Genomic DNA, 27,655 nt, shown 5'->3' with positions numbered 1-27,655 from the left:
TGGCCTCCTGAGGTGCCTCCTGCCTCTATGGCCCACAGTCCGGACTGCGAACGCAACCGACCTCGCCTTTCTCCAGCACAAAGCCTTGGGAAAGCCCCATCACCTGATTTCTCTCTCTCCTCCTTCACAGAGAGTTCCGCTTCCGCCTCCTTCTCCCCCTGGGCCATTGATCCGTCTTCTGCGGGTTTCTTGGACGGCTCCGGCTCCGTCCTCTCCCCAGGGAAGGCGCTGGAAACGGGCTGCTCCGGAGGGGACGGCTAGAAAGCACAAAGCAAAGGGGCATGTGCGGGCGGCCATTAGAGAAGGGTGCTTCCAAGGCTGACGGGGCTCCAGGTAGCCGCCTTGGTGGCCCTCCTCAGGGCAGAAAGGCGGGATACAAAGGTTGTCCATAGCCCATCAGCATATGAGGCTGCGGTGTCCTTTGGGGAAACGCTTGGCACACCCCCAAGGTCCCTGCTTGGGAGGCTGTGCTCTGGCTGCTAAGCTCTCTTGAGACAAGCAGCCCTTTGAGCCAAGAGCTCATGGCTAGACATGCTGCACGGCTCGAGACTGCTCAGCCGTTGACACAGCAGCCAGCACTTGGGAGCAGCCGAGGGCCTTCCGCGGAGGCAGCTCCACCGCCAGGAGGGGGCGTTATCGCTTTACGTAACTCAATTAAAATAATATCCGCGTTAAATTGTTAGCTACCTTGGTGGTCCTGGTGAAGGCAGAGGGGGGATACAAACATTAAATATAAGAATTATCTGTTTATAAGCGGGCAGGGCCCTTTAAAAAGGGAATAGGAGGAGAGGAGGGGGGCATCCCTCACTACGTTTCCTTTCAAAACAGCCCCTCAAGATTCCCCACAAAATGCCCCTGAAAAGCAGCCCCCTGTAGAAAGCACCAACCTCAGTCTCCATTTTCTCGATGCTCTTGGCTTCCTTCTCCGGTTTCTCGTCTTTGGCCTCCGTCTCCTCCTTTTCCGCCGGGATCCCCCCGTCCCCTTTGTCACTTGGAGCTGGAGTGGCTGGTGAGATGGATAATCAGCCTTGGGCATATCACCCTTCCTCTCCTTCTCTACAATCTTAGATCCCTTCCGGACCATTTCAGAACTGGACTGAACCATAGCTGTCCCCAATTAATAACACGTTTCACATGCAAGCCACCTGCACTTAGGTGCACTTTACACAAGCGGAAACACAGGGTGGCTGCCTCTTCATGGCACACACGTGGCCTGAATTCAGGGGTCATGTACAATGGTCACTTACTCCAACTGGGAGGCACAATTGAACTAACCTGAGCAATCTAATCTCCCTAACCATTCCTAAATCTTACCAGGAGGGCAGTTGTAGAAATCCCAAAAGCACCAGCACCCTCTGCCACAACGTCCCTGTGCCCAGCTGGCTAGAAAAGGACCTGCCGTGTGAAATGCCAGCAGCTGCTCGCGGCCGGGATTCCCAGGAGGCCTACCTGGCTTGGAGGTGCAGGGAGTGTTGGTGCAGCTGGGGTCCGGGGTGGTGGTGGAGGTTTTGATGGTGGGAGAGGACGCTCGGGAGGACTTTTTGGAGTCGGCGCTGGGGTCGGGCATCAGCTCGGGCATGCTCCAGCGCCCGTTGATGTGCTCAAACTCTTGCACCTGCCCAGGCAAAAGAGACATTCCTTGGTGAGTGACGTTTTTAGCTGCAGGGGCAGAGATGAGGGTGACCAAGAAATGCCCACAGGGCGGGGTGGGAAAGGGCAGCCTGCCACCAGGGACCCTTCAGCCACCCTCCTCCCGGCACCCCACAGAACAGGCCAAAAGACAACTTCTGCCCGGGAACTGAGAGGGCAACTTTATGGAAGGAAGCATCTGGCTAATTTAGCAGAATCCCTTGGGACGGCGTGGGCCTTGCTGTCTGCTGGCCTTCCCGGCTGCCCTACCTTTTTCTTCACCAGAGACATGACGCCTATCCGGGTGAGGACCTGCTGCCTGGACAGCCCTTCCCTGGGCACCCCATCAGCGAACGTCTCTGAGCCATCAGCCCCGGGCTCACAGAGGTGCCTCATGAAAAGAGAGACGTAGGCCCTGAGGAAGCAGAAAGACAACAGCTGAATGAGGTCCTGAGCAAAACGGGGGGGGGGGGGGGGGGGAGAGGAGCACCAATGCATTCTGAGGTCCTGATCCACCCAGGCTGCTTTCTGCACCTAGTAAGCTACCGCTACAGTTGGCATTTTGCAGGTTAACTGTGGGGAAGGGAAAGGAGGGGACTTCTGCACTATCTCCACTGGCTGACCGACAATCTTGTCCAAACATACAGCTGCATGTTTCTAGAGACTGGGACCCCCAAAGTAGCCAGTGATCCCCTCAGATCAGTGGGGGAAACCCATGGAAAGAGGGGAGGAAGACTATCAACAGTACCTGGGAAATCAGCCGGGCTACCCCCCCCCTCCCCTCCCCTCCTTGTCTTTGCCATCAGACTTTCTCATTCATCTTCACCCTGCAAGCCCCCGGGGGTGTCTGTCGCTGTGGGCCAGCCTGGCAGAAGCCACACCTCAAGCTCCCCGGTGCGGCGGCCCCAGCGCCCCTTCTGGAAGGGGGTCGCTCTGTGTCTGCATGAGGGAGGGGAGGGTCGCCTCTTTGCCTCACCCTCCAGGAAACACAGACAGAAAAAGCTTCAGGGGCAAAGTCAGATGAGTAAAGAACCATCATCACTTGGCAAAGAGGGGCCTGACCCTTAATTTGCCCCCCTCCGGGGCTCAGCTGCTGCGACACATGAAGATGCCCTCGCCCGAGTCACGCCGGTCAGTTCTGCCTGCTTTGACTGGCAGCAGATCGCTGGGATCTCACATCATCCTTGGAATGGAAGATGCTGCCCAGGAATCGAACCCTCTGCATGCTAAGCAGATGCTCCACGTATTGTGCCACAGCCCCCCCCCCCCATTCTTCAAGGGACAAAACTGCACGCTCCCGCTTCCCACCACCCACCCAGGCAGCCACCTACTTAAACTCTTTCTCCGTCTTGCCCCGCAAGTCCCGGACCAGCCACTGGGAGGTGAAGGCGTCCTGCGGAGGCATGCCCCAGCGCATGACGGCGTTCAGGAAGGCCTTGCGCTGGCGAGTGTTGAAGCCCAGCACCTGGGAGCAAGGAAGCGCCCCCGTGAGCCACTGCAGCCATCAGGAGACCCTGGCCGACTGCAGCAGGCCCTGTTGGGGGGAGCAACCGTCCTGCTGGCAGCTCACCCACTACCTGTTTGGCAACGTTCTTTGGCACCCCTGCCCTCATTCCCAAAGAGCCCGTTCCTCTTCTGACCCGACGACCCCCCCTCCCTCCCTCCCTCCCCTGATGCTGCCTGCCTAGGCGGGACCCTCCCCCTCTATTTTGCATCCCGCGGAGCCAAGGCGTCCCTCACCTCGATGTTCCCGCCCACTCGGGCCAGGAGCGGGGGAAGAGGCTTGTCCTTCTCATTCCGGAGCTGCCGTCTGGACTGCCGGCGACCTTGGCAACCAGAGTGAGAGACGGGGGCTTAGGATGCAATCCCTCCCGCGCTGGGTGTTCCTAAAGGCATGGCTGGATGCCCAGGAAGCCTCCTCCTGGCTTGGCAGGAGAAAGAGCCTGCCGAACCCAAGTCCCCCGTGCTGGCCTGCCTGAGGCCGCGGAAGACAGGAAGAGGGCCCAGCCCCCTGGCAGGCTCACGCCGAGGGCTGGCGGGGATCCCAGACAGCCGAGCGCAGCCCACTGCGGGGAGAGAAAGCCGTCTCTCATCGCACACAGCCGGGCCAACAGGGCCTTGCAGCTAGGGGAGGTGCGACGGATCAGGCTGGAGCAGGCCGAGAGTACAGCCAGGGCTTCTCTCTCTCTCTCTCTCCAGGTCAGGGCAGCAAGCCACCGGGAGCACTTGGCTCATTCCTCATCCCTGCTTGGCAGAAGCTCACACAGACCATGTGGAAGAGCCGGTTGGAGCCAGGGGGAACAGTGGCCAGAGGCAGGGAAGACAGCGAGAAAAACGAGCCCTCACCTTCCGGCCTCTCGTCAAAATCTTCATCCTCTTCTTCAGAGCCCACGGAATACTCGGACTGGTTATCTGAAGGAGCCCCAAATCACCAGCAGGTACTTAATTTATTTAGCAAAACACACCTATCCTGCTCTTCCCTGTGGCTCAAGGCAGCTTACAACCAGAATAAAACAGCCATCACCAACCGCTTCCCCGCCCTTGAAAGATGCCTGCCAAATCAAGCCTTGCAGCTGGCCCTGAAGATCGAGGAGCCCCCCCGGCCCCCCGTAGCACATTCCACAGACCCAGACAGCCCTCCAAATATGCAGTGCTAGAAAGGGGCTTCCAATCGCCTTCCCTTCCTCTCCCCACAACAGACACCCGGTGAGGTAGGTGGGTCTGAGAGAGCTCTGAGAGAACTGTGACAGGCCCAAGGTCACCCAGCCGGCTGCATGGGGAGGAGGAGGCTGCAGCTCTTAACAACTCTACCAGGCTAGCTCTCGAGGCCCTCGGCAAGCCCAAGGGAATGGCCGGGGCCTCTGAAGACCCCCCCACCCGCCCCAAGTGCTGACCTTGGTCTTCCTGGGCTGCGTCGTTGTAGTTGACCTGCTTTCGCACCCGCTTCCCCTTGCCCAGGTTGCGGGCCAAGTCCTCCTGCTGCTGCTCATAATGGTGTCGCAGCAGCTTCTCCCAGTAGTCGGGGTCCACGTTCTCCTCTTGCTTTATGATCTCCCGCTCTATCTCTTCGATCTGAGGGGGGAAAGAGGTGGTCAGGGGCACAGCCCTCGCCCCAGGCTCCGGTCTCTGCCCCCGGGCGCTCTCCTTCCCTCTCACCTTGTCTTCCTCCCGGACCACGTACTGGGCCACCTTGAAGGAGCTGAGGTACTCGTTCATGTTTTGGACGTCGGCGTCATCGGTGGCGTCCTGGTTCCGGTCCAGCAGGCGTGCGATGGCTTCGTTGTCGTAGTGGATGACGCTGCTGTCCTCCTCTTTGTTCTCCCCTGGGGAGAGTGGGAAGAGAAGGCCGTAGATCAAGGGCTTGGGGAACTGCTGCTGAGTTCCTCCCAAAGCATGCTGGGATTTGTGGTCACAAAGCCATGGACTTCACCCCTCGCTCAATCCCTGATGGGACAAGCAGGCTTCTTCGGCCTGGCACATTGTTACTATTTCCCGAGTCTGCAAGTTGCCCTTCTGCCCTTACAGGGGCCAGCAAGGCAGCAAACAATTAAAAACATTCACAATAAACCGCACTCTGGAACAATTAAAGCCAAAGGAATAATCCACACCATTAAGACAATTAAAAACAGAATTAAAATACATGCAAAACAGAAAAACAGCAACTAACAGATTGATTAGGAAGGGTCGCTGAGGGAAATGCCAAGCGGAACAAGGAACTCTTCACCTACTGGCAGAAGACAGCGACAGAAAGGGACAGATTACTCTCCCGGAGGAAAGGGTTTGGGTGCCACCTCCTGGGTTCCACCTGCCTAACTAAGGAGGCGGGGGCACCTGGAGCAGAGCCTCCAAAGATGACCGTAGGGGTCAAGCAGGTTCACAAAGGAGCAGGTGGTCCTTCAGGTGTGTTTGTCTCAACCTGCGTTGGTTGTTTCCCAGGAGTACCTGCCTCAGTGCTCAACCCTGAGAGTTCCTCAGTTCATCCCTGTGCCTGGAAGCCTGGTTTCCCACACGAGCCTTTTGGCTGAGACGCTGACCACACAGCCACGTGTCTCTGGGCCACGGCCATGCTACGAAAGGCTGCTCTCACCTGCCGCTAGAGACAGCCCCAAAGCCTCACCTTCGTTTTCGTCCTTGAAGAGCTCCTCGGTGCCGAACTTGAGGATGTCGTCCAGCTCCTGCTTGGACATGCTGCCTGACTTGGAGCCCAGCCCCGGGCGCACCACCAGGTGAGTCAGCATCATCTTGCGCTTGGCCACCTGCGTAATCCGCTCCTCGACCGAGGCCCGTGTCACAAAACGGTAGATCATCACCTTGTTGGCCTGGCCAATGCGGTGAGCTCTGCTGAAAGCCTGAGGATTGAGTGGGGGGGGGGGGGAGAAACAAGAAGGCTCAAAGAAGGGCAGAGTGGGGCTGGGTCGTGAGACTAAGTGAGAGGGCAGGAGGGAAGTGTTCAGATCCAGACTTCTGGACAGTCATTGCTGAAGGTTCTCCGGTGGCCGGTTGGGGCTTGCCTTGAGTAGCGGAAGAGGAATTCAGAAAACCACTTCATTCAGAAAACCACTTATGTTCCTATCTTTAGCTAATACAATACATAAGAAGAGCTCTACTGGATCTGACCTGGGAAGGTCCCCTCCAGTCCAGCCTCCCGTCTCACACAGGGACCAAGCAGTTCCTCTGGAGGGCCAGCCACAGGGCAGAGAGGCCGAGTCCTTCCCCTCCTCCCGACACTGCGGTTCAGAGGCTGATTCCCACCAAAGGTGGAGGCACCCTTTAGTTGCCCTCCCCCAAGTCTCACCCCCAGTCCCTCTTTTGGCCACTCCACTTCCCTGAACAGGCTTCATCCAGGGTAGCTTTCCCAGTCTCATCCCCCAAATTCCAAATCTCTAGTGCTGTGAAAACTGGACTGGCCCCAGATGGCTACCTCAGCCTCATTTCCCAATTCTGGCCTGCTCGGTTTGACTTCGTGGACAGGCATCAGTGACAAGAGGGACACTTCAGGAGGCAAACCGTGAGGAAAGGCGTGGGCCTACCTGGATGTCATTGTGGGGATTCCAGTCCGAATCAAAGATGATCACGGTGTCTGCCGTGGCCAAGTTGATGCCCAGACCCCCTGCCCGCGTGGAGAGCAGGAAGCAAAACTGCTGAGCTCCAGGGGCTGGAAAGGAACAAAGGCCTCATCAAGCAAACAAGAATAGAGACACACAAACTGGACAGCTGGGAAGAGCTGGTGTTCGGGAAGAGAGTCACATAAGAGCTGTGCTACTCAGAAACAGATCCCCACCAATAAGACACATGCGCATCACAGCTCCTAAGAGGACAGAACTTATTCAGACTCTCACAGAATGGATCTGTCTTCTGGCCTGTGAGCTAATTGCACAGATAACATCTGGCTATCACATCCAAGCTCTTTGGACTTTTGCAGAATGCTGGGGAAAAAAACACTTTAAAAGACCAGGATTTCAAGGCTTCCATGCAGACTCCTGTCCAAAACGTCTAACCCCCCCCCCCTCCACTATGTTAATGCTAGAGGCTGAGCTCTGAGCTCTGCGGGTGCTGTGGCTTGAGGGAGCCCGGCATGCCACACACCACAAGGACAGGCAAGAGAAGCCAATGGCCTGCCACTCAGGACCTCCCTGCTCCTGGCCGACGGCACCTAGACGGACCCCTCCCCCGCCAGCCGGGATGCCTGGAGGCTCACCATTGAACCTGTCGATGGCCTCTTGCCGCAGGGCGCCGGTTATGCCGCCGTCAATGCGCTCGTACTTGTACCCTTCGTAGTCCAGGAAATCCTCAAGGAGGTCCAGCATTTTGGTCATCTGGGGTTGAACAATGATACCCATGCACGGGATGAGACTCTTCTGGCGCCTTCAGACTCCCCACTAGACTCCCTGCACACTGTCGACTGATACGCCTCCCCCCCCTCCTCCCAGATCTTCAGGGCCAAGCCAGGACTGGCAGGGCAAGCCTCCTCCCATCGCCTTTGTCTCTAGAATGGCAGAGCTCCCAACCTGATGAGGCACACCTCTCCCCCTGCCCCCAACGCACTCAGCCGGCAGGAAGACCCAGCCTCACCTGGGAGAAGATCAGCACCCGATGGCCCTGCTCCTTCAGCTTCCGCAGCATCTTCTGCAAGAGCATCAGCTTCCCAGAGGCCTTGATGAGGGCCCCCCCTTCGTAGGCACCGCTTGGCAGCTTAGGGGACTCCTGCCAAGGCAAGCACAGCAGCCCCCGTCAGTACGGACGCCCACCCCCAGGAGGACTTCCCCTTTTGCTGGAGACTACATGCCACTCCAAAACCCTGCCTGTCCTTCCCCCACCCATTGCCGCAGCCCTGCCCGCCCAGCTGCCGGTGCAGGACGTACCATTGCAGCCACAGGGAAGAGGTAGGGGTGGTTACAGCATTTCTTCAGGTCCATCATGATGTTGAGCAAAGAAACCTGATTCCCACCTCCACGTGAATTCAGAGCTTCGAAGTTGCGCGTCAAGATGTATTTGTAGTATTTCCTGATGTGGGGGATGAAAGAAGAAGAGGGGAAGAAACATGCCAGCAGGAGCAATTGGCAATTGTCCAAGAACACAGAGAGAGAGAGAGAGCCCTTCCTGACTGTCCTGTCAACCCAAGAAGCCTGTTGGGCTGGTACACAAGACAGGGCCTTTGCAGTGGCCGCCCCATGATTGTGAAGCAAGCCTCCCAGAGTGGTGTGTCTGGTCACCTGACTCCCCATCTTTAGGAGGCAGCTGAAGATGGTTTTATATATGGAACTGCGCTTGATTAAATTGTGATTTAACATTTTGGTTTTATGTGTTTTTAAACAAGCTGTTTTATTTACACTGTAAGCCACGCTGACCTCTGTGATGAAAAAAAGGTTTAATAGATGTTTAAAATAAAATAAGTGAAAAACTAAAAGCAATGTTAACTGGTATTATATTTTTAAAACATCACACGCCAAACGAAACAATGAGCTGCCCCCACCATCCTTCTTCCCATCAATCAGACTGGCCAATTCCTCTGCCCCCCACAAACTCTACCCGCTCCCACCTCCTTTCCAGACGTAAGAATCCTCACTTCCACCAGCAGGGGCCACCAGGGACCAGACTCACACCACCACCAGACCAGTCTGGCTTCCCCCCTCGCCCTGCCTTTCCCTTCCCTTCCCCTCCCCTCCCCTCTCATACTTCTGCATGGGGCTGAGCTCCACCCGGACAATGAGCTCGGTCTTGGCAGGCATGTTCTTGAAGACGTCGGCCTTCAGTCTGCGCAGCATGTGGGGCCCCAGCAGGTCATGGAGCTTTTTGATTTGGTCCTCTTTGGAGATGTCCGCAAACTCCTCCAGGAAGCCTTCCAGGTTGCTACGGATGAGGAGACGAGGCAGCAGTTAGGTTAACACACCTCTGCAACCATGTCCGGCAGGTTGGCCGGAAAAGGCAGAGGGAGAGACCCTCCTCTGGGAGAAGAGCTACGTCAGGGGGGTGGGGGCTGCAGTTGACTTCCTTGAAAGAGTTTCCAGGCAAGAGTGGTCAGAAGTGGCCTGATTCTGCCCAGCAACCCAGGACTTCCTTGGTGGTTTCCCATCCAGAGCCGACCCTCCTTCGCTTCCAAGATCCGGCCAGACGAGGCTACCCACAGCAGGGTGAATCGGAAGCGGCTGCTGTTGGCCCCGGGGACTGCAGCTGAAAGCAGCGGCTGCATCTCCCTATTATCCAAAGGCCTCACCATTTTCTCATTTATATATCTGCCATGACAAAAACCTGAAACCGGAAGCCCTGCACAGAAGGGAAGGTACCACAAGCGTGGGGGGAACAGTCTGGCAGGTGGGTGCGTGCTTCATATCACGGGAATTGATAAGGGAAGAAATCAGAATCTCAGGGCATGAATGTTTACAGACTTCAGGAGCTCTTGCTAGCCACTCTTGTGACTCTGCAGGGAGGCGAGGTGTCACCAGCCCTGCTCCGGTTCTGCCAGAAGCCACCTACATTTCCCAGCAGAGAGGCACAGTTTCAAGGCCAAGTGGCAGTACATTTGCTAAATCTGCAAACTGGAGGATCTTACAGTGACCTGTGTGTGGGGGAGACGGAGGTGGCAGAGAGAGAAGCCTCGGGGGCCAGGAAGTGTGAACATGCCAAGACTCCGCTCTGGAGTTGCCTGGCTTCCTTGCAACAAAGTAAGGTGCCCCAAACCAAGCCACCCACCAGCTAAAACAGTGATGGCGGGGAGGGGGCTGAATGCAGCTCCGCTTTCTGGGCTCAAGACTTGGATGAATCTGAGCGGCTTCCTCCATGGAAGCTGGACAGAAGCACAAGAGGGCAATTCTCCCCTGCCCTCCTGAGGGAGAAGACAAAATTCTGTGTGGATCTCTATAAGCGGGATAAAATCCCACAGGCCACTTCTCCCTGGGGAATAACCAAGAGGCCAGGCTGGCTGGTGGCGATGTGCAGGTCTGACCAGCAGAGGGAGACATCCATTCAAGGATTCAAATGCTGGACAGCATCTAGGTAGGAAATGTCCTTCTCCCTGGTGTCTTTATGTTAACCTACTCTTTGGGGGGGGGGAAGGTCTTAGGCACTGAGCCCTGCAGCGATCCCACCCTATTAGTCCCAGGCCAGCTGCTCTGCCATGACCGAGCATCGCTAGCTCTATGACGGACTGCAACAGGGAAGGAGCAAGCCAACTGGCCATACTTGAATCTCTCGGGCGTGAGGAAATTCAGCAGGTGGAACAGTTCCTCCAGGTTGTTCTGCAGCGGGGTCCCCGTCAGCAGCAGCTTGTGGTCGATCTTGTAGCCGTTTAGTACCCTGAAGAACTGGAGCCGAGAGGGGGGCTGCTGTCAGGGCGGGCGGCCTCATTCCCCTCCTCACCCCGTGCAGGAGCGCCCTTCACCCAGCCCCCCGGACTCTGCCCCGCGCTGCCCACCCACGTCTCCACCACTCACTTTAGACTGGTTGTTCTTCAGCCGGTGAGCTTCATCCACCACGAGACAGGCCCACCGGATGGAGGCCAAGGCCGCCTGGTCGATGGTGACCAGCTCGTAGGAGGTGAGGAGGACGTGGAACTTCACCTGAGCTTCCCTCTGTGAAAGGAGGAGGGTTTCAATGCCACAGGACTCCATCCGGCCAGGACAGGGGCCTCCCCGAGAGGGATTCCTCCTCCTCTTCGGAAAGGAACTAAGCCCACGTTCAGACGGACACGCTAGTTCTGCAGGCACACGAGGGGCAGGCAAGTCCAAGCCAGAAGGGTGTGTCCATGCAAGTGACATCAGAGGAGAGCCTGTTCCCAGCTGCTCCAAGAGAAGCACGCTGCAGCTTCTCTAGAGTAGGGTAGTCAACCTGTGGTCCTCCAGATGTTCATGGACTACAATTCCCATGAGCCCCTGCCAGCATTTGCTGGCAGGGGGGCTCATGGGAATTGTAGTCCATGAACATCTGGAGGACCACAGGTTGACTACCCCTGCTCTAGAGAATTAACTTGGCATCACTGAACGGGACCTGTCTGGCTCAGAAGAGAAATCCAGAGCACCTGTAGGGAAAGGGTTGACCAGCGGCCCTTCCCCCTAAAGGGACAGTCTGCCTCTGCCCTTTAGCCGCCGCGCCTGTCAAGCAAAGGAGTGGACGCTGCAGTGGGGGGAACCCGTGCAGGGAAGGGCTGTGGCTCGGTGGAAGAGCAACTGCTTGGCATGCAGAGGGTCCCAGGTTCAATCCCTGCAATCGCCAGTCTGAAAGATCTGGCCACGGATGATGAGAAAGAGCTCTGCCTGAGACCGGGGAGACCAATCAGAGCAGACCATAGGAACCCCAGTGGACCAGGCCTCTGACTCGATTTAAGGGAGAACTGCTTGCCTTCATTTTGAAGGCCTTCTTCCCGCCCTTCATGGCGTTGTCCTCGAAGGAGAACTCGTTCTCGCGGATGATGGAGCGGCTGTCCTTGTCCCCCGTGTAGGTCACCACGTAGAAGTTGGGCGCCCACATCTGGAACTCCCGCTCCCAGTTGATGATGGTCGACAGGGGCGCGCTGACCAGGAAGGGACCCTTGGTGTGGCCCTGGAGCGGAGGGGGAGGGGGAGGAGGAGGAGGAGGAGGGGGAGGAGGGGGAGGAGGGGGAGGCACACAGCGTGAGGAAGCCGCCTCAGGCTCGGAAGGAGCTTCTCGGGGGAGCCGAGCGGGCTGCCAGCCGCTCCCAGCCCTGACTCAGCCTGATGCAGCAACTCTCCGGCGGTCTGCTCTCGGCTCCCAGGGGCTAAGCCAGGCAAAAAGAAATCCATTCATAAAACGCTGGCTGCCAGAATGAGCAGGGTTCTCCCTGTGGCTCTGCTGGGATCGCTGACATGCAGCCAGCCGCAGCAGCTGTTCAGACAGAAATAACAGCTGCTCACAGAACGGCTCTTTGCCTCGGCCTGATGCACTCGTCCTCCCAAACACTCAGCCCCGGCACTGTGCTAGGCGCTGTACAGATGGTGACCATGACACAATTACACACAAACACACACACACACAGAGTCGCTGCCACAAGGACTGACCCTCTACCTGTGACAGAGAAGCGTGTGACAGCTTTACGAACCCCGAGGATGGAAAGCCCAGCTCTAGGTGCCAGGTGTCAGAGCCAGACCGGAGTCCAGCAGCGCCTCTGAGTTCAAGATGCTGCCGCCCGCTAAGTTCCCAAGAGCCAGCGGTCCCTTTGTCAGAGGCAAGTAGCACTTTCCCCCCGGGCCCTGCCTCGGCAAGCCCAAGCGAGCAAGACGGGCGCCTCGCTCCGGACCCCCCCCACCACCCACCCCCACGGACGGCACGGAACGCGCCTCACCTCCCTGTAGAGCGAGTACAAGAAGACGATGGTCTGGATGGTCTTGCCGAGGCCCATTTCGTCCGCCAGGATGGTGTCTGTGCCCTGGGCCCAGGAGAACCGCAGCCAGTTCAGGCCTTCCAGCTGGTACAGGTGCAGGGTGCCTCCCGTGGCGGTGATGAAGCGCGGCTGGCTGTCGTATTTCACGGTGGGCTGCAAGGGCGGGAGAGGGCCAGGCTTAAGGTCGCACACGCCGCCTCCCCCCTGCCCCGCCCTGGCAGCTGTGGCCCCAGACCTTACATCGTTGGTGGGAGAGTTGGGAGGGTCCTCGGAGGTCAGCTCCTTCTTCTTCCTCTTGTACTTCTTGGGCTGAGCAGGATCTTCACCCATAATCAGCTCCCTAGAGGGAGGCGCCAGTTCGTCAGGGGATCCCCTGCAGCTCTCCCACGCAGCCGGCGGAGACCACCAGGAGCCACCTGCTTTCCTGTGCCTGCCCCCCCCTCCAGCGCTTGCGGCCACGAGATGGGGCCGCCCTCCTTCTTACCTGTGCTGCCAATAGGCCTGCTTGTGGTACTCGTAGTCGGGGATGGCCATCTCCTCCTCCTCCCACGTGGACTGATCGTAGGACAGGTCACGCCATTTCACCAGGTAGTGGTAGTTTCCCTTTTTGTCAATACTGCATGGCAAGAAACACCCAAGGAATTTTGTTTTTGTTTTTTGGGAGGGGGGGAAGAGAAGAAGAAGAAAACCAGAAAGAAAACACAGATTGGGCTGGCTTGTCGCAAGCAAACCTCTGGGACCTACTTAGCAGAAGCAAGCCTAAAGATCACAGAGTATCTATTGTGCCCTGGAGAAGACATGAGTTCCTTCCAGCAAGAATACTCTTCTCTTGGAGGAGATCACATAAGGAATGACGTACATTTGAATCTATGTGGATTTCCTCCCTGCAGTCCCAAGAGCTGGAAGTCTGATAGGAACCTCACCAGGGCCCTGGGGGATGCCCCAGACACCTGCGCCCCAATCTGGGCTCCTCTGGGGGTCCTGCCAGTGCCTGAGCCAGCGGAGGCCGGGCCACAGAGTCTCTGAGGACTGCCTGGATCTTACTGGGCCCTACCAAGGCTTTGCTTCGGGCCTGTCTCTTTCGGCCCCAGCTGGCTGACCTGTGGTTCAGAACGCGGTGGATGGTCATCCAGTCCGGCTTGATGCCGTAGCGGTAGAACTTCTCCTCCATCTCGGCATAGAAAGGGTCTTTGTTCTTCCTCTTCTCGCTCTTGCCGTCATCGTCGCCGGAGCCGTAGTCGAGGGGCGGGGGCTCGTCCATGTCGTTCTTCCGCTGGTAATTTCTGTACATCACCAGGTGGAAAATCTCAAGCTAGGTGGGGAGAGGACAGGACAGGAGCAGAGTGAAATGGGGGTGCAAAGGAAAGAACAGCCACGACGAGTCCAGAGACAAGCCGCAGGCCTGGCGTAGCAGGGACCCGCTGGCTAGGACGCCCACAGGGAGAGCCAGCCTCCATGCCACCCTATGGTGTCCAACACCCTCTCTTGGCGTTACACTCTTGATGTTGGCAACTAAGGCCAAAGCCTATACTGGGGCCCTCGCCTTTCTCATAACCAGTCTACGAGCCACATCAGTGCCACTGGGCTTTGATGCTTCTTCCCCTCCTGCCCCTGCTTTTCCTTCCTGCTCACGGTGGCCCTGACTTTGCTGCTGAAGCTACACACAGCTGGGACCGAAACACCAAAAGCATGGGGGGGCAGACATCCGAGCGACCCAGTTTGACATGCAACTGCAGTCACACCGTATGACTTCATACATCTGCAGGTGGAAAGAGAGCTCCCTGCGACCCGTGAATGACGTGCCCGGATGGTGGGTCCTGTGAGCGGCCCCTGAAGGGGCGAGGCCTCTTCCACAACGGGGCACAGCCCCACCCCCTCCAGCCCTGCCGCACGGACCTGCAATTCCTTGATCCAGGAGCAGTGCCAATAGGAGAGGCCGACCCACTTGACGAAGAACTCGCGCTCCGAACGCCCTTGCAGGCTCTTTGGCGGAGGGTCTTCTGCCTTGGTGCCGGATGGCGGGGGCACGGCTACCGGGGTCGGGGGCTCCCCCCATCGCCAGTGGAGGATTTTCTGTATGCGGCCCTTCAGCATCGGACACTGGGAATGGGAAAGGAAGCCATCAGCGATGTCAAACTTAGCCTTGTTTCATCTATTTAACGCAGGCATCTGGGAGCCGTCTCCCAACCTTTCAGGAACTCAAGGGGGCTGACAATGTACATAATCACCATGAAATTCTATAAAGCGCATTAAAAGCCTCAACTTAATTGAGAGGCATAAACCACATTAAAATCACTTGCTAAAGTCAGAAAACGACACTGTTGCTGGAAGGCAGAAGAATGAATCAAACGCCATCAGGAATCAAACGGTCTCCAGCAGCCTCCTGAAGAGCGAGAGGGAGGGGGCTGGGAAGGTCGTCCCATAACTGTGGGGCTGAAAAAGCCCTCCCTGCTGTGCCCACCAGATGAGTTTTCTTGGGTCAATGGGACAGTGAGGAGGGCCTCACCCTGCGACCTTATTTCCCAAGCAGGAATGTCTGGGAGAAGAAGAAGAAGTCGGCCCTTCAGCCATTCCTCCTGCCTGGCGTGGGAGACGGTCCCTGATCGAAGCCAGGAGCCTGGCTGCCTAGAAAGGGCACGGGGTCTTTCTCCACACCCTCCCAAGGGCTGTTTCCCTTTAAAGCCCTCACCGTGCAGCGGGGACACAACCATTCCCCGTTGGGGATCTCCGGAAGAGGCGGGTTGAGGCAGTGAATATGGTAGGAGGAGATGCAAGCGTCGCAGCACAAGAGCTCCCCCCCGTCCTTGCAGACCCGGCAGTACTCCATGTGGTCGTCCTCTTCCTCCTTCTCCCCGTCGTCCATCTCCCCCTCGAACTCATCTTCCTCCTCCTTCGGCTCCCACTGCACCCCTTCCTTCTCCTGCGAGCCGGAGACACAACACAGCCAAGGAGAGAGAGAGGGCTGGATCATGACATTCGGGCCGCGTGGCTGTCGGCACACCAAGGCTCAAGACGGCAGAAGCCTGACTTTACCCAGCAGGGTTTTCCCGGAAAGGCAAGCAAGACGTGGGCAAAGCGGTGGCCACGAAAAGGCCATCCTCAGCTAGGAGGCCCAGAGGAGCCCTCCAGAATTATGCCGAGCGTGCTGCAAGGGAGAGCCGAGCACCTGCGTCCCACTAGAGCAAACTGCCACTACCAGCAAAGCACCAGAACAGAAAGCACCTCCGCTCCCCACTGGGATTTAGGTTGGACTTCATGGTTCTGAAGCAATACAGGACTGGGCCCCACAAGGCAGCTGAGTGGACCGCCTTGCAAGCCCCTCCACTAAACCCGAGCCCCCATCTCCTTGTCTCTATGCACACAGCACCCCCACAGTCCCTCTGCACCCCAGTCTTTCCCACCACCCCTAGCCTAGCCACACAAACCCTGTTTGTCAACACGAGCCCAGTGAAGCAGCACGTGCAAATCCATGATGGTTATCATGATGATTATTATTATTATTTTGTTGCACGACCTGTCCCGGATGCAGAATTTGAAGCTGTATCAATTTGGGATTGTCCTTCTGCAAGTGCAGCACCCTGGGCCCCTGCTCTGGGGGAGGGGGCAGCCAGACCTACACCGGGAGCCGAGCGAGGGGGCCGCAGGCCGGCTCCCTCCCTGCAAGCGGGGTGGGGGGCAGGGGCAGGAGGTGCCGGTGTGCAGAGAACAAGGAAGAAAGGCGAGCAGCTTACACAGTGGGGGCAGCTCCACTTGCCCTCGGGGGCCTTGTCTAGCTCCGGATCCAGGCACACCAGGTGGTAAGCTCTGGGACATGAGTCGCACAGGATGATCTCCCCGCCCTGCTGACACACCTCACAGTAGTCTTGGTGGTCTGTCTCGTAGCCGTCTGCCTCTTCTTCGCCAGCAACTGCCGGGTCGGGAAGCGGGGAGAAAGCAGAAGGCGTGAGAGGAGTGCAGTTTGCTTCTTTACCCGGAGAGGGGGGGCTCTCGGGGGGGCGGAGGCTGCGAGTGATCGGCCTGCTCTCCGGGAAACTGAGGGCCAGCCCAGTGGCATCTGTGGCCTGCCCTGAGGATGGGCTTGCAACCAAAACACAGGAACTGTGCAACTTGGTGAGAGGGAGAAGAGGCGACCCTGTGGGGACTGATTAAAACGCTGTCGGAGAAAAGAGCACTTGCCCCAGCCTAGATGGCCAATTTCCCTAGAAGAAGAGCGGGTTTTTCTTCCCGCTTTTCAAGGCTGAAGGAGTCTCCAAGAGGCTGACAATCGCCTTCCCTTCCTCTCCCCTCAACAGACACCCTGTGAGGGAGGTGGGGCTGAGAGAGCTCGGGGAGAACTGCTCAGTCAGAACAGCCCTATCAAGGCTGTGACTGGCCCAAGGTAACCCAGAGGGCTGCACGTGGAAGAGGAGCGGGGAATCAGACCCGGCTCGCCAGATTAGAAGCCACTGCTCTTAACCACGACACCACACTGGTGTGAAGCTAAGGAGGCTGCTTTGGTACGCACAGTTCCTTCCTCATATACAGCAGGCCTGGTCAACAGAAGTGAGGGAGCTGGAACGCCCTGCTTCCTCAGCAGAGGCCTCTGTGTCTAGGGAAAAGCTACTGTGCTTGCCTCTTCCTAGCCCAAATGCAGCAGGAGGACGGGGGCAGGGCAGGGCGGGGCTGCTTTGGGGTGTGTCCTTCCTGTCCCCTCCCACCACCACCAACAACAGCACCCACGTCCGGCACTCACCCTTTTTCTTCTTCCGCCCAGGCCTGCCCCGCTTCAGTTTCTTGACCCTCCCGGAGCTGTCTGAGCGCACCGAGGAGCTGTGAACACTGGAGTTGTCGAGGTCAGACTCCTCCTCCGGCTCTCCCAACTCGTCGCTCTGAAACAAATGCTGTACATAACCGGAGCGGCCCTCCATTAGGAAGGGTCCTTCCAGAGGCAGAAATGAGGGGAAGGCTGGGGGAGGGGGGAGGGGGGCCGTGGGCACTTCAGGCGGGCATCTAGCGCCAAGAGTAAGCCAGAAGAAGGCAGCCGGCAGGCCAAAGAAGGGGGGCTGGACGGGGGGAGGAAAAGAGACAAGGCAAAAGGGCTCTGAAGTAACAACAAGGCCGAGAAAGACCACAGTGCAAGAGCACGTTTTTAAAGGCGGTCGTCGACTGGTTGAGGTGCTGACCTGAAGCCCAGCCTATTAGGCCGGGCAAGTTTGTCTCCTCACCAAAACAGGTCAAAGTCTCAGCCACAGGGAGCCCCCAGGCCCCACGCGAGGGTTTCCCAGAGGCCACTTTTTCTCCCCTCCCCAAACTACAGCTAGCAAAGGCCTCCAGGTGTCAGGCGGACTGTGCTAAACAGGTCCCCACATCGCAACCAACACGGAGTGAGCCTTACTGAGCTGCTCTTCTTGCGCTTGCCCCCGATCATGCCCAGCTTGATCTTCAGGGGCGCCATCCTCTTCCCCTTGCCCTTCCTCTTCATCTCCGGGATGCGCGGGCTCTTGCTCCGCTTCTTGTGGCCAGGGCCTGAGGGGCGCAAAGACACACAGAGGGGCTCCGTCAGGCTCTGCGCCTCCCCGGAAAGGGCAGGGAGGGAGACGTCTTGCCCAAAAGCAGCGGGGACGGCAGGCAGGGGATGCTTCTGGCGACCACAAGACCCGCTGGCTTGACTGCAGCTGCGGTTGGTTAACGTATCAGATGTCACTTGCAAGTCCTGACTTGGAGCTGTGACTGGCGGTCCTGGACAACAAACTGTGGGTTGTGAATTCCAGCATCACAAACCCACACTGAGGAATATTGCAGGTATTTAGAAATGTCACAGCCCTGAAACTAGCCGTGGCCTCCAGAAACAAGGGAAACGGGACCAAACGAGCCAGGAGCGCAGCCTGCTAAGGGCTGCCGACACTCACCTTTTCCTTCTTTGGTTTTGGCTTTGCGGAGGGGAGCAGGCTGAGGCGGCGGGAGAGGCGGCGGAAGCGGCAGCTCCGGTGCAGCGGAGACGGCAGACACCGCGGCGGACACCTGCTCAGCTACGGCGGCGGCGGCAGCAGCGGCGGCTGCCGCCACAGCAGCTGTTGACCCTTTGAAGGGGTTGTTGGCGCTGAACTCCCGCCACTTGGCTCCCATGATGGTCATCATTTTGGACATCGGGATCTTGGGATTCTTTTTGGCAATGAGAGGCCTGCGAAGGGGGGCGGGACGGAGCGTCAGCCCTTTGAGCACCCCCCGTTCTGTGCCCAAACGCCGCCCAGCCCCTTTCGGGATCAAGGAGAGAAGCCCAAAGCACGTGGCTGGCTCACTGCCCTCCCCCTCCCTCGGGCAAGCTGAGCCCTCGAAGCACAATGCAGGAGCCCTGATCCCCCAATCCCCAGAGAAAACAGAAATCCAAACTCACCCCCACCCCCATTTCCACCTCCTCTCATCTCCACCACCCATCGCAGCATTTCCTGATCTCACCCAAAGTAGGGAACACACCGTTCCCCCCCAACAGAGTCCCATTGGCTTTTGTTAAACGAGAAGGGATTTGGGAGTTGCCTGGCTACCCCAGAGGAACACATTCCTCAGGGCACCTCTTTAGCTGAACGTTTTTTAAAAATTGCGTTTATACTCTGCTTCTCTCCCCAAAGGGGCTTTCCTCATTCTCTACTGTCAGGCAGGGAGGAAAACAGGGCCTAGCGGACTTCCAGGCAGAGGTGGCAGCATCTGAGTCCAAGAGAAGGACCTGACAAGAGTAGTTCCAATCACACCACCAAGTCTGGGCACGAGTGCATCATGCTTTCCCCACCACCATATATTTGCCCGACGCTGTTTTCGTTTGCAATGACTCTGAGCCGTGTGGATCCTCCAGCCAAGAGCAAACCCCAGGTTTCCCTCGCCTGGCGCCCTGTGTCTGAGGCAGACATAGTGCTCCTTCAGCAGGGGCGCAGCTGGCCAAAGCACCGGGCCCCCCGCCCCCACCCCAGCTCTCCCACACAGCAGGTAGCAACTGTAAACGTTTGGGATCCAGATGGAAACAGGCCCCACCAGGCCTGACAAGCATGAGAGCGGCACGTGAGTCACGGAAAGGCAGCCCTCCGCTTAGCTGGGAGAAGCAGGCTTGTCCAATGCGACAGCAGCCCAAAGCATTATGCAGGATTCTCCCCCCATCCCCTCCCCTCCCCTCCCCTCCCCACCGTCTCTCGTGGGGTGGGCCAAGTGCAGAGAGTGGTAACCTTCCGGCCCAGCAAAGCGAGGATTACAGCTGCTCCCTCCTTTCAGATCTTATCGGTCTCGAGGGAAGACAAGAACTGCCAAACCGGAACAGGCCGACGCTCCATTTAATCCGACAGAGGCCGAGGCAGGCGCTCACTGGAACAAAGCCTCGTGCTGCAGTACAGGACCGGAGGCCACAGCGCCATGACCCCCCCCCCGGCCCCCCCAGCACACGACATCCATCATTTGCAATCATCCCAGAGGCAGAAGCTGCGCCTCCTTGATCTGGCTGCCCTCAGCACTTCATCGGCCGTCAACAGCAACGGAGCAATGATGTCTGACCCGGCTGGGGCTCCAGCCGCTAAGAGCCCCTGGGACTTGGGCCGGCGGAGATTCCCAACCCCTGGAGCTTCTGCAACAGCAGCAGGGCCGCGTCTGGTCTACTGCTCCGCCAGGAAGGCCCTGGGCAGGACTGAGCAGCAGAGAATTCCTAGAAGCCAGGCCGGAAGGCAGCGTGGCAGCCTCAAGGCACAAGGGGAGCCTCAGGTCCCGCATCTATCAGACAAGCGTCACGGCGGCCTGGGGCCACTGGGCACAGTCAGGGAGGGCTGCAGAGCAGGTTCCAGGTCACATGCACCACATAAACTGGCCTACCACTGTTCACATCCTGTTCACTACTTGAAGGAATCCCAAAAGGGCTTACCAACAATGTCTCCTGGTGGAACAGGGTTTTTTCCATCCAGCCACTTGATTCCCAGCACAGGGTGCATCTAGAATCATAGACTCCTAGAATCCTAGAGTGGGAAGGGGCCTCCTGGGTCATCTAGTCCAGGACACCCACAACCCTCTCGCTCATCCCCGGTCACCTGCCACCCCCTTGAGCCTTCACAGAACCAGCCCCAGTCTTTTTGGGTATTATGCTTTAAAAAAAAAATCAAGTAAACCCCTGACTGAAATTGTTCCTCTGGGACAGGCTCAAGTCTGAAAGGTGATGAATGGCATGCAGGGGCCATGGATATTTAACACTGTCGGCTACAGTGAGGAAGTGAATAAATTGGTTGCAGGGAACAGCTTTTGAGCTCCAGGCCACAACCTTTGAAGACTCCCTCTTGCACAGACCCACCCTGTCTGACTCTGCTAAGGCACTCGGGGGCATGAACTGAAGGTCGTCCATCTTAATATTTTTCCAGCCAGGAAGGTCCGAGCTCTCGTGGCTACAGAGAGGAGCCCGGAAACACTGGGGCGAGCAGCTGAAGGACGACCACAAGGTCTTTTGTCTGGTAGAAACCCCAAGCTGCAGGCTTGCAAACAACATCTCCCCCCCACACACACACAACTCTTCTCCCTGCTCACGGGCAGACTCCCTCCTCCATTGACAGATTGCTCTAACAGGAGTTGCCATGACACCCAAATCGAGAAAGCCTCCAAGCCATGCACGGAAGTAGGTTTGGCAACCAGCGTTTGGGAGGCTGGCTTGGACAAGGATTGTAGCATCCTGGAAATGGGTACAAGATGGGAGGGCACGGAGGGGGCAGCCGTCAGCAGGGACACGTCCCTGGCCTTCTAAACCGCGGTTGACTGGACGGGATGAACAGAGCTTGTCGGGAGACCGCTGTGCCGACCAGGGCTATGATCTCATTTTGACTACCCAGTTTGATTTCTTAATTATTAATGGTCACTGCAGCCCATAATGCGCTGCAGACTATTAAGAGATGCCGTTAAAGAAATATGAGCTCCCATGTTAAAAGGAGGAGGGGGCGGAAAGCGCTCGCACTGACTGGCGGGGGCGGGGGGGGGGAAGTATCTGCATCTATTTCATTTCAAAATGCTTTCCAGAAATGGGCGGGGCCGGCAGACAAAGACCAGCTTGCATTTCTAAAAAGCCAGAAGCCGATTTGCCCAGAGAGTCTGGGAAAGAGTCTCCTTGGGGATGAGGAGATGGAGGGACAAAAGGGATGGAGACAAGCAGAAGGACGAGATAAGAAAACAGCCGTCCGGCCTGATTTCATATTTCAGACCGCAGATCCATATGGGAACAATCCCGCTTCCAGCAGAACAGGGAGAGGCAGAATATTAAGAACAGATTAAAGAGGAGGGGAGAGGGTTGGGAGGAGAGGGAGGAAAAACAGAAGGCGTCACCGGGGGGGGGGGGGGCGATGCACAGCAGTGTGTGCGAGTGGAGGACTGGGAAAGACCTCCCACCGAAGCTCCTCCCGTGAGGGATCAGGGCCCTCTGGGCTACACTCTCTCTAGAAGAGTATCCCTGATACTAGGAGACAAAGTTATTCCGCTTTGGGTTCCTCCCCAGTGCAAACCTCTTGTGCTAAAGTTCATCTTGTGCTCCGTTCCTTCTTGTTTCTGCCCTCATACAAGTTCCTCCCTCCCTCCCTCTTCCTCTGCTTTGAAAGCTGCCCACCTCTCTTGACCCCCAAGGCAACACGAGTCATCATCTGTGCTCTGCTCACAAAAACAGCTGTGGAAATCCACACGGAAGGTGAGGAAGGTACCATTCTATCCTCTCACCCCGCCGTCAGCTGCGAGTTGATCAAGGAGTGCAGGGGAAAAGGCTGCAAGGTTGGGAACGGAGCTGCAGACAGACCGTTCTTTCCAAAGGCAGATTATAAATATTATAAAAGTTCCCCCAGGTCCTGCTGCAGTGCAGATGGCTGGATTCTGATTAATGCTTCTGCCCTGAAGCTCTCCAGCCAGTCGTGATCGGCCAGTTCCCTCAACCCAAATAACCTCACAATTACAGCTCTAAAAGCCAGGCATGGGAGAACATTCTGCGCACACAGAAGGGAAACGCAATACCGGAGAGGGCGGCAGACGACACACGGCGGCAGGTCCACGGACCCCGAGGAGCTCAGATTACGGCCCGCGTTTTAGGGGCACGGTGGCTCTCAAAGGCACAGCAGTAGATCTTTAAGCCCCAGGGAGCCGTGAGCAACAAGGAAAAGGATCGGCTTCTAAAGGGCTTTGCCAGCAGGAGCTCCATCACGCCGGTCTCAAGAGAGCCCTTGGCTGTTCCCAGCAGCAGTGGGGGGAGAAGGCGGCAAGCTGCCTCAGGTACGGGCAAGTGCCAAACAATTTAGAGCTAATTAGAGCCAGGCGGAGAATTTTCCCTTTCCCAAAGCCCCCACTGGCAATCCTGCCCCCCCCCCCCGGAGCACCTGGCACAAATCACAGCCGTGATTAAAACTGGCAAGGCCCAGGTGGCCTCTAATTCCCCAGAGCCTCGGTGCTGGATTTCTCCCATTGGCCACAGAGGCCCGCTGGCGGCAGAAGGTGGCTCTGCCCGCCAAGCCAAAGAGGGAAGACCCGGCGGGGCCTGCCAAGGCCATTGGCTGCTTCCTCGTAGTTGACAGAGGCTCAGGCTTGCCAAGACTGAGCAGCGGCCAGGCCAGCCCTCCACTCTGTGGGCACGTCTGGCGTTCCTTCGAGTGCTGGAACTGCACAAGGCCACGGAGAGGAAGTGACAGGTTCTTAGCCTGCCATATCCTTGCTACATTCACAGGCTTCTTGTCTCCTCCGGCAACATCCGTCCTTTTGTTACACAGACGATGAGCAGAGGTTAGGTTCACACACACAATTATTTCACCGCTGCTGTGTGGCACTTTGGCACCAAAACAGAGCCTGTTGGGAGAATACCTGAGATCTCCTCACATGACATTACAGAACGCAGAACACGAGAGCCGCACACGGGAGCCCACTTGAACGTATGTCCCTGGCGCAGCCATTTCGATGCTGCTCAGCAGGCCTCAGCCAGGGTGGAAGGAGGGGCCTCCTGAGGACACCCCCACCTCTCTTCATGGGCACCAATTTGAGCCAGTGGGGTGTAGGGATTGGAGGGCTAGACTAGGACCTGGGAGACCCAGGTTCGAACCCTCACTTGTGCCACGGAAGCTTTCCAGGTGACCTAGGACATCACACGCCCACAGCTTATCCTACCTCACAGGGCGGCTGTGCGGATAGAACGGAGGAGAAGAGGTCGATATAAGCTGAGGCAGGGCAGAACACTAAGCAAAGTAAATTTTTGGAAATGCTGGGGGAAGAGAAAGCTGATTTGGGTCCCCAGGGAGAAGAGAGATGGGGTACAACATTTATTAATGACTTCCAGGTTGGCAGAAAAGCGGGATATGACTATAGCAAACAAGTGTGCCACACTGCTTTGAGCCCAGTGGCAGCCCTCAGACCAACAGTTTAATTCTCAGTGTAAACCTTCACGTTCCTGCTGAAAGCCTTTACCCAGAATTGAACTTTGTTGGTCTTCAAGGTGCCCCCGGACTCAAGCTTTGTTCTGGTGCTTCGGACCAATGCCATGACACACCTGAAAGTCTGCAGTGCTGTTGACGAGGCCACGCCTCCAAATAGATTCCTTCCCTCCTCCCCCCTTTTCAGAAAGGCCCCATCCGGCCATGCCCCACTGAACCAACCTCATGAACTGGCTGAAGGCTTTGTAGTTTGTCAGGGTGTGATAGTCCTCCTCAGTAAAGATGTGGTCCACATCCTCCAGCCCCCAGGTCAGGAGCAGCTGAGCAGAGGACTTCTGCTCCACCTTCAAAGGAATAAGGAAATGGTTCAGGATGTTTTAAGTCACCTAAGCGTGCCGTGAAAGAGTCAGTCACCGCACTGGAGGTCACCACTGGCCCGTACTCTGTGGAAAGAAGCCCTTGGAGCATCAGTCCTTTCTAACTCTTCCCATTTGTGGACAGTGATGTCACACCACGGATGTAATAAGGATGCGCATAATGTGTGGAGAATCCCCGAGGCAGCTGACAAAAGGATCCTCGGAAGAACAGCCCATCGCTAAGCCTTGGCTGATGGGGGAAAGGGGAAGGGGAGACACAAGGCGGTCTTGAGCTACCCTGCAGCTGCAAGGAGGCTGCCTGCCATTGTTCTGCCAGCTGGGGAGGGAAATACGTCTCTCCCTGTCATTGCTTTGGGTTCTATAGTGACGCAAGTCTCCAGCTTTAGTGCACAAAAGGCAAAAATCCATCCCCCAAGTATCAAAAGAAACTTTATTTTAAAGGCAGGAGGGTCCTCAACTTTTCTGAGCCTGCAGGCACCTCTGCAATACTGATTCTGCAGTTCTATGATTCTATGCACAGGGCACAACCACAAAACGTCAGAGAGTGAAGACCTACATCACTCAAATAGTAATGCTTCAACAGTTCAAACAGAAGCTCTGCTTAACAGGATAGTTTCTAACGTGAACAACGATTTTCTTGTTAGACATCTTTAGATATGCAGGGAAGATCCTTGTCCTGGGTGGCAGCAGTGGCTGAAGCAACTCTGAAAGGCTCTGCATGGCCAATGGGGTCTCCAACAGCCAATCGGAGGCCATGCAGGGCAAAGACCCCCCTGTCCCTCCCCACTTTCCAAAAACACTTGGTGGACACCAAGACAGTGGATGGCGGAGCACCACGCTGAAGCCCTGCTAGGAAGGCTCTGGAGGGAAATGGTCAGAAGAACCCTGGAGGAGAAGCAATCCTGAGGGGGCCACTTGGCCTTCAGACATTCCTGCAGAGCAGTAAACGGCAAGGAGCAGGCCCCAGCTGAGGAACGAGGACTTGCAGCCCAAACGACTTGCCTGTGCCTAAAGGGGCAACTCCCAGCAGCAAATGAGGGACAGCACTGGGCAGCAGAGCCAGAGAGGCTGCCCCTGTGGGACAAGAGCCTTGGGCCCAGCCCTTCCCTTTGGGGGAACACTGGAGGACACATCCGGCTGCACTTCCCTAAGGTTTTCCCAGAAGCAGCAGAGGCAGGGAGGAGGGTAGGGATGGATGAAAAGCAGGACTGCAGAGGCAGAGGCCCACCAGCCATCTCTTAAAGAGGGCGGGGCTTTTGTCCAGACTGAGCGGTGGCTCTCCTGGCCTCCTACCTTTGGCTTCTGCACTCCATCTTCCTCCGCCTTTTTCCGCCGCTTGGTCTTCTTCTCCTTCTTCTCCCGATGCTTCCTCCGCTTCTTCTTCCCCACTCCTCCATAGTCGCTGCCGCCGCTCTCCGACTTGGCCCGATACTCCTCTCGGTCCGACTCAAACTCATCCTCACTGACCTAACAGGAGAAAGACCGGGGTGGGTGGGGGAGGGAGGGAGGGAGGGAGGACACCACAAGCAAGATAATTAGCAGTAATTAATGACAAGGCTGCCTGCTGGGCACAGACAAGCCCAGTGCCAAGAAGAGGGCAACCCCTTAATTACGCTTGCAGCAAAGGGGCTCTGCTAAGGCATTCAGGCTGTGGCTCCGGCACACTTAGGGGACAAGGAGTCAGCCAGGAAACAGGTAAGGGGGCTGGCAACTCAGTCGTGGGCAGCCCCAGGCAGGGAACTGTCTGTCACACAGCAGGCTGCCTGAAAGAGGTGCAGGGCCTTGAAAGGGAGACCCAGGGGAGCGCTGGCACACGAGAACGCTCATGTTTTGCAGGCACAAACAACCCACTTTCCCTCAAAATGCAGAAGAGCCAGCAGGAGCGCCTGGCAGGGTGCCACGTTCTGCCACTTGTTCCTAATTGGCTCTGCAGCACTAGGAGGACAGGCAATGCTACACACCACCGAGTGGCACTTCTCACTGCTTGCCCCCTTTCTGGCTGCCCCCATCAGCTCCAAACGGCCCAGAAACCGGTAGCGCCTCTGTGCAAAATACAGACGGGCTCCTGGGGAAGGCGGAAATTAGTCGTTGCACTTACTAATTTCTTGCGTTTCCTGGGCTTCCCCGGCTTGTTCTCCTTCTGCTTCTTAGGCCCTCGTTTCTTCTTCTTGACAATGAGGGGGCTCTCTAAGCTACGCAGCTCCTCATCGTCCTCGTCTGCAGGGGGCACGGGGTGGGAAGGCCAAGGCAGAAAGACAGACAAAAGAATTCACCCATCTGCTTTGCGCTTCTGGCCAGCGACCTTTCCGAGCTCACAGGCACGCCGGAGCGATTATCTTCTCTCCCGCCTGCCCTCCTACCCCTGAGTTGCTCTCTCTGCCAGCAAAACTCGCTGCTGTGCTCTGGGGCCACGCTACAGGAAGCTGAAGCTCTAGTACGGTTCCCCTGTGGTCAGCCGTATCCAGAGAGGCTGGATCGTTTCTAATGTTGGGGTTTTTTTTTTATCCCTACTCTGTCCTCCACCAGTCCGAAGAGCTACCATCTGTTCCAATCCTTCCAAGCTGGTCAGAGGCCGCAGATTACAATTCCCTTAAGGAACTCCCACAATGGCCTTGGCTCATTTGGCTTGAAAAACCACTTGAAGCCAGGAAAGGAAGGGCGGGGAGGGGGGGGGATGCTGGCCTACTGGCATAAGAAGCTAGAAGAACATATGGGCACACCCGCTAGAGAGACAGTGAGCTGACCAGGCCAAACAGATGGCAATACAAGAGAGGGATTTTCTGGGGTTACATCATCACCCATTCACACATAATCAGCGATGAAGAGAGAACTTGGCTCTAGTCTACCTTAACGTCTCTGAAGAAGAGCTGGTTTCATACCCCCAATTTTCACTACCCAAAGGAGCCCCAAACACCTTTCTCTTCCTCTCCCCACAACAGACACTTTGTGAGGTAGGAGCAAACAACGCACCCCCCCCCCCAATCCCCTTTTGGGTTGGAACAATGCAGAGCAATCTTGGACTTCCTTGGGGGTCTCCCATCCAAGTGCTGACCAAGCCTGACCCTGCTTAAGCTTCTGGAATCTGATAAGAGCAGGCTAGCCTGGGCTGCCTGTCTTTAGACTTAGTAAAAGCCCTATGAATGGGGTTTTTGACAGGCTCAAGAGATACAGGATTTAACCATTCTCCTTTGTGCCCATAGCAACTAGCTTCCAGAAAGGTATATCCTAGCCCTAGGCACCGTCCCTCTTGAACATTTGTTTGGCTCTACAACAGCAGACTGAAACAGCAGTGCTTGCCTTCCCACCCCAACACAGAACAGACAAGCTGAAAAAAGTCTTAATAACTACAACTTTTCCAAAAAAAAACAAAAACCCTTATCTCAGCTTCTGGCTCTGTTCTTGGAACAGCCACTTCTTCTAGGGACGTCTGGTCC

General features: G+C 56.9%; 1 protein-coding gene across 5 annotated transcripts in view; it reads right to left on the bottom strand.

Annotated features, from left to right (window-relative positions):
• Nucleotides 1-27,655, bottom strand: part of CHD3 (chromodomain helicase DNA binding protein 3) — a 46,261-nt gene that overhangs the window by 5,354 nt on the left and 13,252 nt on the right. For 3 of the 5 annotated variants that reach the window (XM_077315968.1, XM_077315969.1, XM_077315972.1), the window contains exons 2-32: nucleotides 26,320-26,438; nucleotides 25,515-25,688; nucleotides 24,067-24,188; nucleotides 18,352-18,623; nucleotides 17,838-17,968; nucleotides 17,196-17,343; nucleotides 16,195-16,370; nucleotides 15,153-15,383; nucleotides 14,360-14,563; nucleotides 13,564-13,775; nucleotides 12,948-13,079; nucleotides 12,704-12,803; nucleotides 12,425-12,616; nucleotides 11,464-11,664; nucleotides 10,560-10,697; nucleotides 10,309-10,430; nucleotides 8,806-8,979; nucleotides 7,992-8,133; nucleotides 7,702-7,833; nucleotides 7,328-7,445; nucleotides 6,660-6,784; nucleotides 5,747-5,978; nucleotides 4,786-4,952; nucleotides 4,524-4,701; nucleotides 3,976-4,041; nucleotides 3,370-3,455; nucleotides 2,961-3,094; nucleotides 1,900-2,044; nucleotides 1,450-1,615; nucleotides 888-1,006; nucleotides 104-257 (exon numbers count right to left, since the gene is read on the bottom strand). In XM_077315968.1, the coding sequence (XP_077172083.1) occupies nucleotides 104-257; nucleotides 888-1,006; nucleotides 1,450-1,615; nucleotides 1,900-2,044; nucleotides 2,961-3,094; nucleotides 3,370-3,455; nucleotides 3,976-4,041; nucleotides 4,524-4,701; nucleotides 4,786-4,952; nucleotides 5,747-5,978; nucleotides 6,660-6,784; nucleotides 7,328-7,445; nucleotides 7,702-7,833; nucleotides 7,992-8,133; nucleotides 8,806-8,979; nucleotides 10,309-10,430; nucleotides 10,560-10,697; nucleotides 11,464-11,664; nucleotides 12,425-12,616; nucleotides 12,704-12,803; nucleotides 12,948-13,079; nucleotides 13,564-13,775; nucleotides 14,360-14,563; nucleotides 15,153-15,383; nucleotides 16,195-16,370; nucleotides 17,196-17,343; nucleotides 17,838-17,968; nucleotides 18,352-18,623; nucleotides 24,067-24,188; nucleotides 25,515-25,688; nucleotides 26,320-26,438 (4,812 nt within the window). The remainder of the gene's footprint in view (nucleotides 1-103; nucleotides 258-887; nucleotides 1,007-1,449; nucleotides 1,616-1,899; nucleotides 2,045-2,960; nucleotides 3,095-3,369; nucleotides 3,456-3,975; nucleotides 4,042-4,523; nucleotides 4,702-4,785; nucleotides 4,953-5,746; nucleotides 5,979-6,659; nucleotides 6,785-7,327; nucleotides 7,446-7,701; nucleotides 7,834-7,991; nucleotides 8,134-8,805; nucleotides 8,980-10,308; nucleotides 10,431-10,559; nucleotides 10,698-11,463; nucleotides 11,665-12,424; nucleotides 12,617-12,703; nucleotides 12,804-12,947; nucleotides 13,080-13,563; nucleotides 13,776-14,359; nucleotides 14,564-15,152; nucleotides 15,384-16,194; nucleotides 16,371-17,195; nucleotides 17,344-17,837; nucleotides 17,969-18,351; nucleotides 18,624-24,066; nucleotides 24,189-25,514; nucleotides 25,689-26,319; nucleotides 26,439-27,655) is intronic. The other 2 variants (XM_077315971.1, XM_077315970.1) reach the window with 2 other exon arrangements.

Source organism: Paroedura picta, chromosome 16 (genome assembly GCF_049243985.1).
Source record: "Paroedura picta isolate Pp20150507F chromosome 16, Ppicta_v3.0, whole genome shotgun sequence".
Classification (NCBI taxonomy): Eukaryota; Metazoa; Chordata; class Lepidosauria; order Squamata; family Gekkonidae; genus Paroedura; species Paroedura picta.
This window is presented reverse-complemented; position numbering and strand designations above follow the sequence as displayed.